This window comes from Entelurus aequoreus, linkage group LG11 (assembly GCF_033978785.1).
Source record: "Entelurus aequoreus isolate RoL-2023_Sb linkage group LG11, RoL_Eaeq_v1.1, whole genome shotgun sequence".
Taxonomy (NCBI): domain Eukaryota; kingdom Metazoa; phylum Chordata; class Actinopteri; order Syngnathiformes; family Syngnathidae; genus Entelurus; species Entelurus aequoreus.
Window position 1 is genome coordinate 4,672,012 of NC_084741.1, and position 14,708 is coordinate 4,686,719.

The 14,708-nt window shown below is 33.6% G+C and overlaps 1 protein-coding gene across 3 annotated transcripts in view; it reads right to left on the reverse strand.

Moving 5' to 3' along the window:
• Positions 1-14,708, reverse strand: part of slc9a1a (solute carrier family 9 member A1a) — a 126,373-nt gene that overhangs the window by 17,759 nt on the left and 93,906 nt on the right. For all 3 annotated transcript variants that reach the window (XM_062062307.1, XM_062062308.1, XM_062062306.1), the window contains exons 7-8: positions 4,711-4,781; positions 4,421-4,597 (exon numbers count right to left, since the gene is read on the reverse strand). In XM_062062307.1, coding sequence (XP_061918291.1) covers positions 4,421-4,597; positions 4,711-4,781 — 248 coding nt within the window. The remainder of the gene's footprint in view (positions 1-4,420; positions 4,598-4,710; positions 4,782-14,708) is intronic.

A 14,708-nucleotide genomic window follows, 5' to 3' on the forward strand; every position in this document is an offset into this window, starting at 1 on the left:
AGGAGGGGGGGGGGTTCGGGGATGTGGTTGGGGGCGTGGTTAAGAGGAGAGTATGAAATACTTGACTTTCAGTGAATACTGGCTATATATATATATATATATATATATATATATATATATATATATATATTAGGGCTGCAACTAACGATTAATTTGATAATCGATTAATCTGTCGATTATTACTTCGATTAATCGATTAATAATCGGATAAAAGAGACAAACTACATTTCTATCCTTTCCAGTATTTTATTGGAAAAAAAACAGCATACTGGCACCATACTTATTTTGATTATTGTTTCTCAGCTGTTTGTACATGTTGCAGTTTATAAAGGTTTATTTTAATTTTATTTTTTTATTTTTTTTAAAGCCTCTGCGCAAGCGCATAGCATAGATCCAACGAATCGATGACTAAATTAATCTGCAACTATTTTTATAATCGATTTTAATCGATTTAATCGATTAGTTGTTGCAGCCCTAATATATATATATATATATATATATATATATATATATATATATATATATATATATATATATATATATATATATATATATATATATATATATATATATTTAATCGATTAGTTGTTGCAGCCCTAATATATATATATTTATATATATATATATATATATATATATATATATATATATATATATATATATATATATATATTATATATATATATATATATTATATATATATATATATATTTTTTATATATATATATATATATATATATATATATATATATATATATATATATATATATATATATATATATATATATATATATATATATATATATATTAGGGCTGCAACAACTAATCGATTCAATCGATTAAAATCGATTATAAAAATAGTTGCCGATTAATTTAGTCATCGATTCGTTGGATCTATGCTATGCGCTTGCGCAGAGGCTTTAAAAAATAAATAAAAATAAATAAACCTTTATTTATAAACTGCAACATGTACAAACAGCTGAGAAACAATAATCAAAATAAGTATGGTGCCAGTATGCTGTTTTTTTTCAATAAAATACTGGAAAGGATAGAAATGTAGTTTGTCTCTTTTATCCGATTATTAATCGATTAATCGAAGTAATAATCGACAGATTAATCGATTATCAAATTAATCGTTAGTTGCAGCCCTAATATATATATATATATATATATATATATATATATATATATATATATATATATATATATATATATATATATATATACATACACACACATATATATATATATATATATTTATTTTATTATACATATAAATAAAATAAATACTTGAATTTGAGTGTTCTGGAGGCTAGCCAGTAGATGGCAGCATTGTCCTGTTTAACTTCTCCGTTCATGAATGAGTATATCATTTTGGCCACCGTGTTCAATGGAGAAGTCTGTTCTACATATTTACAGGCAACATACACCTTCACCTTCGAACTGTCCTGGATGAACTGAAATTCTTGTTTCCATTCGTTTTGGAACTTGCAAGCGTATTTCTTCATCTTGCTCGTCGACGGCGTCGCCATGTCTGTAACTTCCTCGTTCTTCTGCTTCGTCTCCTTGTTGTGTGCGCAGTTGTGCACTCTACTCTCTAAAAGCCCCAGATGTTATGACGTCGTTGGGCAGGCAAGCTGTTTATATTGTGGGAAAGCGGCCGTGAGAACAGGCTGTCCCCACTCAGGTCTGCATTGAGCTGGAGGGGGCGTGGCCTCCAGCTCCGGCTGAATACCGGGAGTTTGTCGGGAGAAAATTTCTGCCGGGAGGTTGTCGGGAGAGGCGCTGAATACCGGGAGTCTCCCGCTAAAAACGGGAGGGTTGGCAAGTATGCCTATATTGAGTAAAACATGCTTGAAACTAGAATATCAACTGTTGCAAAGCTGTGTCATCAACACTAAAGGCTTAGTGGCCACATGCGTGGACAGCACCTTTTAGCTCTTATTTCCAAAATTGTGTTCACTACTGAATTGGGGTCTTATGGCCACTTCTGTGGACACTTATACTGCCATCTGGTGGTGTCAGAAGAGTATAACATACAATGGAATTTGGAGAAAAAAAAGTGTAAAAATAAGAATTAGCATGACACTAAACATGAAGTACACGTTTGTGTACTTATGGACTAAGTACATCATATAAAAATATGAATCTTAGTTTTTATTTTAATTAGAGTCCAATAAGCCCAAATAGCAAAGAGAAATAAAAATAAAAAAGCATGTAAACAAACAGCTTGGGCCTTAAGATTAACACTCACAAGTATAAAAGTACTTTTTTAAAGTAATAATTTCTTACTTCAAGCATGAAAAAAAAAATCATGATGCCGAGCGCAAATCATTATGTCAAGATAATGGCACTAGCATTTACTTCATTTAAGAATATTTTTCAACAAATTGAGCAAAAATGTCTCTTTTTTTTCTACCAAGAAAAGTGCACTTGTTATTAGTGAGAATATACTTATTTTAAGCTATTTTTGGGTTCATTGAGGTTAGCTAATTTGACTTGTTTTGGAAAGTCTTGACAAGCCAAATGTTCTTGTTCTATTGGCAGATCATTTTGCTTAGTTCAAATAAAATACCCCTCATTTTTTTATCGTTTTTGAACACTGACTTTTTGCAGTGTACAGTTTCCATTTTAAATATCTAAAAAAAGGATTTGATAATGTCTGGCGGGCAAGATTGAAAAGGTTAACGGGCCACATGTGGGCCCCGGGCAGGGCCGGCCCGTGGCATAGGCCGTATAGGCAAATGCTAAGGGCGCCGTCCATCAGGGGGCGCCACACCAGTGCCACAAATGTTGGAGAAAAAAATTAAATAAAATAAAAAGTTGGTACTATTATTTCTAAATACAAAAAATAATCCCACGTTAATTAACATGCAAAGTAAAGCCCATTTAATAGAAATATTATTTGTTACAACATTACGCCCCCCATCCCTCCCTACCCGTATCATGACTCTTACCACATCAAAAAATCAACACAAGATGTCAAAACGGCCAAAACTGTCAGGTGCCCAGGGAAGAAAAAATAGAAAAGAAGAGGAGGAGAAACGAGAAAAAGACAGAGGTAGCAGGTAGGTAACGTTAGCCTACATGAAATTATTTGTCTGTTACAGAATGTGATAGTAACCTGGCTTTTTAGCATTAAGCTAATGTCACATGATTCGGCAATTGCTAATCAATAAATTAGAGATGTCCGATAATATCGGCCTGCCGATATTATCGGCCGATATATGCGTTAAAACGTAATATCGGAAATTATCGGTATCGTTTTTTTTTTGTTTTTTTTTAATTAAATCAACATAAAAAACACAAGATACACTTACAATTAGTGCACCAACCCAAAAAACCTCCCTCCCCCATTTACACTCATTCACACAAAAGGGTTGTTTCTTTCTGTTATTAATATTCTGGTTCCTACATTATATATCAATATATATCAATACAGTCTGCAAGGGATACAGTCCGTAAGCACACATGATTGTGCGTGCTGCTGGTCCACTAATAGTACTAACCTTTAACAGTTAATTTGACTAATTTTCATTCATTACTAGTTTCTATGTAACTGTTTTTATATTGTTGTACTTTCTTTTTTATTCAAGAAAATGTTTTTAATTTATTTATCTTATTTTATTATTTTTTTTAAAAAGTACCTTATCTTCACCATACCTGGTTGTCCAAATTAGGCATAATAATGTGTTAATTCCACGACTGCATATATCGGTTGATATCGGTATCGGTTGATATCGGTATCGGTAATTAAAGAGTTGGACAATATCGGAATATCGGATATCGGCAAAAAGCCATTATCGGACATCCCTACAATAAATAGCTAGTTCTGTTTTAACGTCAGGTTAATATTGTGGAGGGGGCTAAATTGTTATGGAAAATAATAATGTAACGTTAGGTAATTACAGTACTCCCACCTTACGTTCCTCAGGGACATTTGTATTAGATCTTTTAAGCAGGTGTTTTTTGTTGACATTGTTATTGCCTTCTGGTTAGCTAATGTTTGCCCTGCAGGTAATAGTCACTTTTCCACCCCTTTATATATTAGGTATAGTTGTAAGTCTAGTTGTTAAAGTGCACATCATTAATGTTAATTAAGCAATATCACATGAGAGGGAATGCTGTTTTTTTTTATTTGAGCACTGCTGTGATTCGGTTAAAGATAATCATAACATTCGGTTTCTTGTGGGTATATACACTTCATTGCCGATGTGGGGGTGGGGGCGCCACCTAAAATCTTGCCTAAGGCGCCAGATTGGTTAGGGCCAGGCCTGCCCCCGGGCCTTAATTTGATCTATACTGTTGATATATGCTTTTCAATGGTCACATATTGACCTTTCTAATTTTCATATAGGAACATTTTTTCCACAATCACAGCAAAAGATTTGTGTGATTCACAACAAGACTTCCCACTCACTGCATGGAAACCGTGGAAGGTACGGCCGAGGGCAGCTTGACTCCGCCTCCGCTTTCCACCAGCTCGATGGCGTGCTTAAACTCCATCTTGTGGTAGAAGGCGATGAGCTGCGGCTCCTTGGAGCGCTCGCCTGTAATCAGGCACTTCTTCACGTACTTCTTGTTGAAGCGGTTCAGTCTGGGAGGACGAGAGAAGAGATGTTGCAAACTACCGCCGGGCCTACGCTTGAATGTGCCTTTCAGCTATTTTGCTATGAATGATAGTTTTTGATGTATGGATATAACGCATACTTGTCCTTCCAGTGGTGATGGCCATAGTGCCCACAGATGTCCTCAATGCCAGTCAGGAGGTGGTCAAGGAACTGGACATGAAAGAGAAGAAAGTGTGCTTCATTGCTTACAAGTTTCATAATGCAATATGTCAGAATAATTATATCTAAGTTATCACAAAACTTTGTGACGGCTGTTTTTGACCCCCGTCCCTTAGAAACAGCTGTTGCCATGTAATCAGGGAAAGTCCAAATAAAAGAGGAGGCGTACAATCTTTCGTCAGAGCGTGGTGAGACTGTGCAAAGAGTACAGTGTCCAGACGTCTCTCCTCAAATGAGCCAAATGTAATTCTGTCTCTGTTTAATTCCTTGCTTCTTGTCTTGTTTAATAGATGTCATCAGTGTTTGAACCTGACAAAATACGATTAAAGGACTGTGGGGTGAGCTGAATGGGCCATCTGGCACACTTGGAGCGCTCTAGCAAGGAAGACTGGGCAAATAAAGCAAAGTTAAAATGTTTCATACCGCTAAAACTCATATTGTGAAAATTAGTTTTAAAATGAATTGTGAAAAAACACAATTGAAAGTAGTTTTAAAGACCCCTGTTATGCAAAACCAACTTTTCTTACCTGTTGGTACCTGCTGTTGTGTATTTGGGAGCTGCATATGTCACAAGGCGTGGCGGATATGTGTATAAAACCATTTTGCCTTCCTTCATACTTCTGTTAAACGAGAAATTTGCCCAATTTGTGACAATTTTGCCATTGGTGACGTCAGCGGATTATCCATATATGGTAGAGATTTACCCAGAGTGCTTTGCGCGCGTGCGCCACTGTAGCCCGACGATGTAGTTAGTAAGTTCCTTCTTTTTATCGATTTCTGTTGTTGTGGGGCAGACTGGCTCGTGCATGCACGCTGTTACCATTTGTAATACAAAGTGACGTATAGTTCAAACGTAATCTGTCAGTAGACTGCCTATAGAAGCGCTATAAACGAAGATGGCGGGGAGAAGACTGTTGAAGTGGAGGCACGTCATTTTTTAAATTTTCTTTTCTTTTTTTTTTTAATTGACATCCAGCATTACACATTCTTATCCATTCTTTCTTTCTTTCTTTTAGTTTATTTGGAACATGAACACATTTACATCATAATACATCACACAATTTCATATCATTTCATTGACATCATGCCCGAAAAGGAGTAGGAAGAAGCAAAGCTTATTTAATCCTACCCCTTTCCCACTTCAAAGCATTTACAATTATATAAAATCATTTACTGACCTTTTTATATAATAAAATAACATCTATGAATTAGTATATACAACAGTTTGTAATATGTAATTAATCAATTCAGTCATTATTAACATACTGAGATGAAGAATATTTTCAATAAGGTTGGAAGTTTTTCCTCATAATTCTTCTTCTTTGTACTTTGTAAGCACTATTAATTTAAACAACCTCTTAAACTGGATCATGTCAGTACAATTTTTAACTTCTTTACTTAATCCATTCCATAATTTAATTCCACATACTGTTATGCTAAAAGTTTTAAGTGTTGTACGTGCATATCAATGTTTTAAATTATTTTTTCCTCTAAGGTTATATTTCTCCTCTTTAGTTGAGAAGAAATGTTGTACATTCTTTGCTAGCAGGTTATAGATTGCTTTGTACATCATTTTAGCTGTTTGCAATTTTACCAAATCACCAAACTTTAATATTTTTGACTTAATAAATAAAGGGTTTGTATGTTCTCTATATCCAACATTATGTATTATTCTAACTGATCTTTTTTGTAACATGGTTAACGAATGTAGCGCACATTTGTAGTTATTTCCCCATATTTCTGCACAATAAGTCAGATATGGTAACACTAGTGAGCAGTAGAGAATATGAAGTGATTTTTGGCCCAGGACGTGTTTTATTTTATTCATTATTGAAATGTTTTTTGCTACCTTATGTTGTATGTTTTGTATATGAGATTTCCAGTTCATTTTATCATCTATTAATACTCCCAAAAATCTGGTTTCTTTTACCCTTTCGATGTCTACTCCGTCTATTTGTATTTGCGTATGATGCTCTTTCCTACTATTACCAAATAGCATTATTTTAGTTTTACTGAGATTCAAAGATAGTCTGTTTTTGTCAAACCATCTTTTTAATTTGTTCATTTCTTCTGTTATTATTTGTATTATCTTCTGTGTGTTCTCTCCTGAACAGAAAGCAGTTGTATCATCTGCAAATACACTATTACATATTACGTAGACCATTACATCATATTCACATAAATCATATATCTATTGTCTGCCCTAAATGTCAAAATATTTTTGTTTATATCCCATTTTTTATTTTGTTTATTTTGTTTATTTTTTTTGTTAATGTATTTATTTATTTTATTTTTTTCAATGCACTGTAGCACTTTGAGGTTGTTTGCTCAATGTAAAGTGCTTTTACAAATAAAAATCTATTATTAAAATTATTATTAAGACCGCCCACAAAACAGCGCATCCTAAAGAGACTGTGTTGCTTGAAGGCTGTCTGTAAAACATCATCTACGCAAAACCGTGACCAAAGAACCACTATTACATGTTACGTAGACCACAAGGAAGTCTTTTAAATGTAAAAAAAAAAAAAAAAGAAAAAGAAAAAAAAAAAGTCATAATATGACCCCTTAACAGGGTGTTCACTCTGTATGTTTTATAAAGAGACTGAAAACCGAGGTCACACACACACACACACACACACACACACACACACACACACACACACACACACACACACACACACACACACACACACACACACACACACACACACACACACACACACACACACACACACACACACACACACACACACACACACACACACACACACACACACACACACACACACACACATTTGTCACTCAGCTGATTGCCTCTGGCAAAAGCTGCAGAAATGCTGGTGGTCGCTATGGCAACAAGTTGTTGAGCAAATTACTGTGACAAGACGAGTCGCGATGATTACGCCTCATATTTAAAAATGAATGGCTCTCTCTGGAATGGCTAGTGCGGATAATCAAGTTCATCTTAATTACAAGAAACGTCTTGTCTTTTGAACACTTTCACTGTGCAAACACCTACAAAAAAAGGAGACTATTGAGCGACTACATTCCAGCAGAGCAGAAGTCTTTAGGTTGAAGCACGGGTGACTCATCATTAACCTCGAAGGACAACTGTGTGTGTGTGTGTGTGTGTGTGTGTGTGTGTGTGTGTGTGTGTGTGTGTGTTCTTGTGTTTCTAGCCTTCTTGAGACATGAAGAAGGAAAAGTATCTTCCATATGAGGAGGTGTGAACAAGTGATGACATAAATCAATAACATTGCATCTAATAGACAATGTCTCATTTGCACCCCCTGCTGGTCAAAATGAGAGTGGTCCCAAAAAGGAGGGATTTTTCCAAATTGACTGTGTGTCGCTTTTAAAAGTGCTCCCCCTCTGGTCAACATATGAAATAACAAGTGTGTGTAAGAAATTGAAATGCGCCCCCTTTAGCCAAACTTAATTTAATATATATATATATACAGCATATATATACTGTGTATATATATATATATATATATATATATATATATATATATATATATATATATATGTGTATATCGAGACATACTGTAATAACTTGAAGTAAGTAATGATTAAAAACCAATTACAAACAAAAAATTCCCCCCTCCCCCAAAAAAAGAAAGAACTAAAAGCAGTCTTTTTCTCACAATGTGTCGACTTTTTTCTTATAAAATTGGGAACAATTTCTCATTTTCTTTCCATTTCTGCAATTTTGCACTATTTTCTTGTGAAATTATTACTTTTTTATGTAACATTGTTACTAGAGATGTCCGATAATATTATCGGCCGATAAATGCGTTAAAATGTAATATCGGAAATTATGGGTATCGTTTTTTTTATTATCTGTATCGTTTTTTTATTTTTATTTTTATTAAATCAACATAAAAAATACAAGATACACTTACAATTAGTGCACCAACCCAAAAAACCTCCCTCCCCCCATTTATTTCTGTTATCAATATTCTGGTTCCTACATTATATATCAATATATATCAATACAGTCTGCAAGGGATACAGTCCGTAAGCACACATGATTGTGCGTGCTGCTGCTCCACTAATAGTACTAACCTTTAACACTTAATTTTACTCATTTTCATTCATTACTAGTTTCTATGTAACTGTTTTTATATTGTTTTACTTTCTTTTTTATTCAAGAAAATGTTTTTAATTTAGTTATCTTATTTTATAATTTTTTTTAAAAAGTACCTTATCTTCACCATACATGGTTGTCCAAATTAGGCATAATATTGTGTTGATTCCACGACTGCATATATCGGTTGATATTGGTATCGGTTGATATCGGTATCGGTAATTAAAGAGTTGGACAATATCGGAATATCGGATATCGGCAAAAAGCCATTATCGGACATCCCTAATTGTTACTTTTTATTGCAAAATGGTGACATTTGTCATATATAATTCTGACTTTTACCACCATACTGCCAATTTTTTTGGTTGTTCTTGTAAAATAGTGAAATTTTTTGAGTAAAATTATGACTTTTGTCATAATTTTGTCTAGTAAAATTACGATTATATATATATACTGCCAACATGTTGAAGTTTTCTTATAAAATTGTGACTTGCCTAGTAAAATTACGACTCTTCTCATAAAATTGTCAAAATGTTAAGCTTTTCTTGTAAAATTGCGACTGTTTTTGAGTAAAGTTCCAACTTTTATCATAATATTGCACAAATGTTCAGTTTTTCTTGTTAAATTTTGACTTGCATTGAGTGAAATGATGACTTTTATCGTAACACTGCCAAAATTCCAAGTTTTTCTTGTGAAATTCCAACTCATTTTTCACAACAAGCTTTTTTATATTTACGTAGTTTGTATATATTATTAATGTTGTAAATACACATCTTTATATATCTAGAAAGGGTGGTCCTAAAGAGGCAGGCATTTTTTTCTGAGGTCTCAAGAAGGTAACAAATACAATAATCTCTGTGTGTGTGTGTGTGTTCTTGTCTTTCTACCCTTCTTGAGACACGAAGAAGGAAAAGTATCTTCCATATGAGGAGGTGTGAACAAGTGATGACATAAATCAATAACATTGCATCTAATAGACAATGTCTCATTTGCACCCCTGCTGGTCAAAATGAGGGTGGTCCCAAAAAGGAGGGATTTTTCAAAATTGACTGTGTCGCTTTTAAAAGTGCTCCCCCTCTGGTCAACATATGAAATAACAAGTGTGTGTAAGAAATTGAAAAGCACACCCATTAGCCAAACTTAATTAAAAAAAAAATAAAAAAAAATAATATATATATATATAGAGACATACTGTAATAACTTGAAGTAAGTAACGATTAAAAAACAATTACAAAAAAAAAGAAAGAACTAAAAGCAGTCTTTTTTTCACAATGTGTCGACTTTTTTCTTATAAAATTGGGAACAATTTCTCATATTCTTTCCGTTTCTGTAATTTTGCACTATTTTCTTGTAAAATTATGACTTTTTTATGTAACATTGTTTTTGTTGTTCTTGTAAAATAGTGACATTTTCAAAGTAAAATTATGACTTTTGTCATAATTTTACCTAGTAAAATTCCGATTATTATATATATATATATTGCCAACATGTTGAAGTTTTCTTATAAAATTGTGATTTGTCGAGTAAAATTACGACTCTTTTCATCAAATTGTCAAAATGTCAAGCTTTTCTTGTAAAATTGCGACGGTTTTTGAGTAAAATTCCAACTTTTATCATAATATTGCACAAATGTTCAGTTTTTCTTGTAAAATTTTGACTTGCATTGAGTAAAATGACGACTTTTATCATAATACTGCCAAAATTCCAAGTTTTTCTTGTGAAATTGTGACCTTTTTCTTGTGATATTCCAACTCATTTTTCACAACAAGCTTTTTTATATTTACGTAGTTTGTATATATTATTAATGTTGTAAATACACTTCTTTATATATCTAGAGAGGGTGGACCTAAAGAGGTAGGCCTTTTTTTCTGAGGTCTCAAGAAGGTAACAAATACAATAATCTCTGTGTGTGTGTGTTCTTGTCTTTCTACCCTTCTTGAGACATGAAGAAGGAAAAGTATCTTCCATATGAGGAGGTGTGAACATAAATCATGGTCCCAATAACATTGCATCTAATAGACAATGTCTCATTTGCACCCCTGCTGGTCAAAATGAGGGTGGTCCCAAAAAGGAGGGATTTTTCCAAATTGACTGTGTGTCGCTTTTAAAAGTGCTCCCCCTCTGGTCAACATATGAAATAACAAGTGGGTGTAAGAAATTAGCCAAACTTAATAAAAAAATAAATAAAATTATATATATATATATATATATATATATATATATATATATATATATATATATATATATATATATATATATATATATATATATATATATAAATATGTATATATATATATATATATGTATGTATACAGAGACATACTTTAATAACTTGAAGTAACTATTAAAAAACAATTACAAAAAAAAAAGAAAGAACTAAAAGCAGTCTTTTGTTCACAATGTGTCGACTTCTTTCTTATAAAATTGGGAACAATTTCTCATATTCTTTCCGTTTCTGTAATTTTGCACTATTTTCTTGTAAAATTATTACTTTTTTATGTAACATTGTTTTTGTTGTTCTTGTAAAATAGTGACATTTTCAAAGTAAAATTATGACTTTTGTCATAATTTTGCCTAGTAAAATTCCGATTATATACATATTGCCAACATGTTGAAGTTGTCTTATAAAATTGTGATTTGTCGAGTAAAATTACGACTCTTTTCATAAAATGCCAAACTTTTCTTGTAAAATTGCGACGGTTTTTGAGTAAAGTTCCAACTTTTATCATAACATTGCACAAATGTTCAGTTTTTCTTGTAAAATGTTGACTTGCGTTGTGAAATTGTGGCCTTTTTCTTTTGAAATTCCAACTCGTTTTTCACAATAAGCTTTTTTATATTTACGTAGTTTGTATATATTATTAATGTTGTTGTAAATACAAATCTTTTATATATCTAGAAAGGGTGGTCCTAAAGAGGGAGGCATTTTTTCAGAGGTCTCAAGAAGGTAACAAATACAAGAGTGTGTGTGTGTGTGTGTGTGTGTGGGTGTGGGTGTGTGTGTGTGTGTGTGTGTGTGTGTGTGTGTGTGTGTGTGTGTGTGTGAGAGAGAGAGCCCATGTGATGTGCTTTCTACAAGAAATTGTGTAAGATGGTGGTCAGGCGCAGATTTGTTTTTGTACCAAAACAGTGTAGAGAAGACCACTCGTGTTTTTGATTATAGTCAACAAAGTAAAATTGGAGGCGAAAAAAAAAGCAATTGTTGGAAAAGTGTATCAGAAGTACCACTGAATGACCAGTAGGTGGAAGCAGATGTCCTTCTATCCATTTTCCTCCTCATTATTGTCCCAGGTGAGCTGAAGCCTACTCCAGCAGGCTTCGGTGGAGTCTATTGTGGACTGTCCATCATGAGACATATAGACACTCTCACATTCACACCTACCGACTTCCTGTTTACAATTAGCATGCACGTTTTGGGGGATGCGGAAGGAAAACCCATGTAAACACAGAGAAGTTCCACCACAGATTGGAACACTTCTTCTACATTACACATTTAGGGTTTTCCTTAGACTACCAAGACACCTGTGCAGGTGGGGGCAAGATTAGGGGGCGTGGTCATCCTGACATCGTTGTATACCGTATTTTTCGGACCATAGGGCGCACCGGAATATAAGGCGAGGTCTATTTTCATTCAAAAGGCGCATTAAAGTAGTCATATTATTATGATTATTTTCTAAATGTAAAATACTTCCTTGTGGTCTACATCAGTGTTTTTCAACCACTGTGCCGCGGCATACAGTCTGGTGTGCCGTGGGAGATCATCTAATTTCACCTATTTGGGTTAAAAATATGTTTTGCAAAACAGTAATTATAGTCTGCAAACTATTTGTTGTTGTTGAGTGTCGGTGCTGTCTAGAGCTCGGCAGAGTAACCGTGTAATACTCTTCCATAGCAGTAGGTGGCAGCAGGTAGCTAATTGCTTTGTAGATGTCGTAAACAGCGGGAGGCAGAGTGCAGGTAAAAAGGTGTCTAATGCTTAAACCAAAAATAAACAAAAGGTGAGTGCCCCTAAGAAAAGGCATTGAAGCTTAGGGAAGGCTATGCAGAACGAAACTAAAACTGAACTGGCTACAAAGTGAACAAAAACAGAATGCTGGACGACAGCAAAGACTTACTGCGGGGCAAAGACGGCGTCCACAAAGTACACCCGAACATGACATGCCAATCAACAATGTCCCCACAAAGAAGGATAAAAACAACTGGAATATTCTTGATTGCTAAAACAAAGTAGATGCGGGAAATATCGCTCAAAGGAAGACATGAAACTGCTACAGGAAAATACCAAAAAAAGAGAAAAAGCCACCAAAATAGGAGCGCAAGACAAGAAGTAAAACACTACACACAGGAAAACAGCAAAAAAGTCCAAATAAGTCAGGGTGTGATGTGACAGGTGGTGACAGTACACCTACTGTGAGACAAGAGCTATAGTGATGCATGCTTGGTTATGCTTTAAAGCAGGGGTCATCAACGCGGTGCCCGCGGGCACCAGGTAGCCCGTAAGGACCAGATGAGTAGCCCGCCGGCCTGTTCTAAAAATAGCTCAAATAGCAGCACTTACCAGTGAGCTGCCTCTATTTTTTAAATTTTATTTATTTACTAGCAAGCTGGTCTCGCTTTGCCCGACATTTTTAATTCTAAGAGAGACAAAACTCAAATAGAATTTGAAAATCCAAGAAAATATTTTAAAGACTTGGTCTTCACTTGTTTAAATAAATTCATTCATTTTTTTTTACTTTGCTTCTTATAACTTTCAGAAAGACAATTTTAGAGAAAAAATACAACCTTAAAAATGATTTTAGGATTTTTAAACACATATACCTTTTTACCTTTTAAATTCCTTCCTTTTCTTTCCTGACAATTTAAATCAATGTTCAAGTAAAAAAAAAAATTTTTTATTGTGAAGAATAATAAATAGATTTTAATTTAATTCTTCATTTTAGCTTCTATTTTTCCGACGAAGAATATTCGTGAAATATTTCTTCAAACTTATTATGACTAAAATTCAAAAAAATTATTCTGGCAAATCCAGAAAATCTGTAGAATCAAATTGAAATCTTGTTTCAAAGTCTTTTGAATTTAAAAAAAAAATTTTGTTCTGGAAAATCTACAAAAAATAGTCATTTGTCTTTGTTAGAAATATAGCTTGGTCCAATTTGGTATATACTCTAACAAAGTGTAGATTGGATTTTAACCTATTTAAAACATGTCATCAAAATTCTAAAATTAATCTTAATCAGGAAAAATTACTAATGATGTTACATAAATTATTTTTTTAAGTTTTTCTCTTCTTTTTTTCGGTTGAATTTTGAATTTTAAAGAGTCGAAATTGAAGACAAACTATGTTTCAAAATTTAATTGTAATTTTTTTCGTGTTTTCTCCTCTTTTAAACCGTTCAATTAAGTGTAAATATCATTAATTATTAATAATAACATAGAGTTAAAGGTAAATTGAGCAAATTGGCTATTTCTGGCAATTTATTTAAGTGTGTATCAAACTGGTAGCCCTTCGCATTAATCACTACCCAAGAAGTAGCTCTTGCTTTCAAAAAGGTTGGTGACCCCTGCTTTAAAGTCATATCCAACAATTGCGACTTTTGACTGTCAACTGAGTTTCGTTTTTTGATGATTTCTGCTGGTGGTGTGCCTCCGCATTTTTTCAACGCAAAAAATGTGCCTTGGCTCAAAAAAGGTTGAAAAACACTGGTCTACATAACATGTAATGGTGGTTCTTTGCTCAAAATGTTGCATAGATGATGTTTCACACATCATCTTCAAGTCGCTTCCTGACAGTCGCTTCAGGATGCGCCGTTTTGTGGGCGCTCTTATTT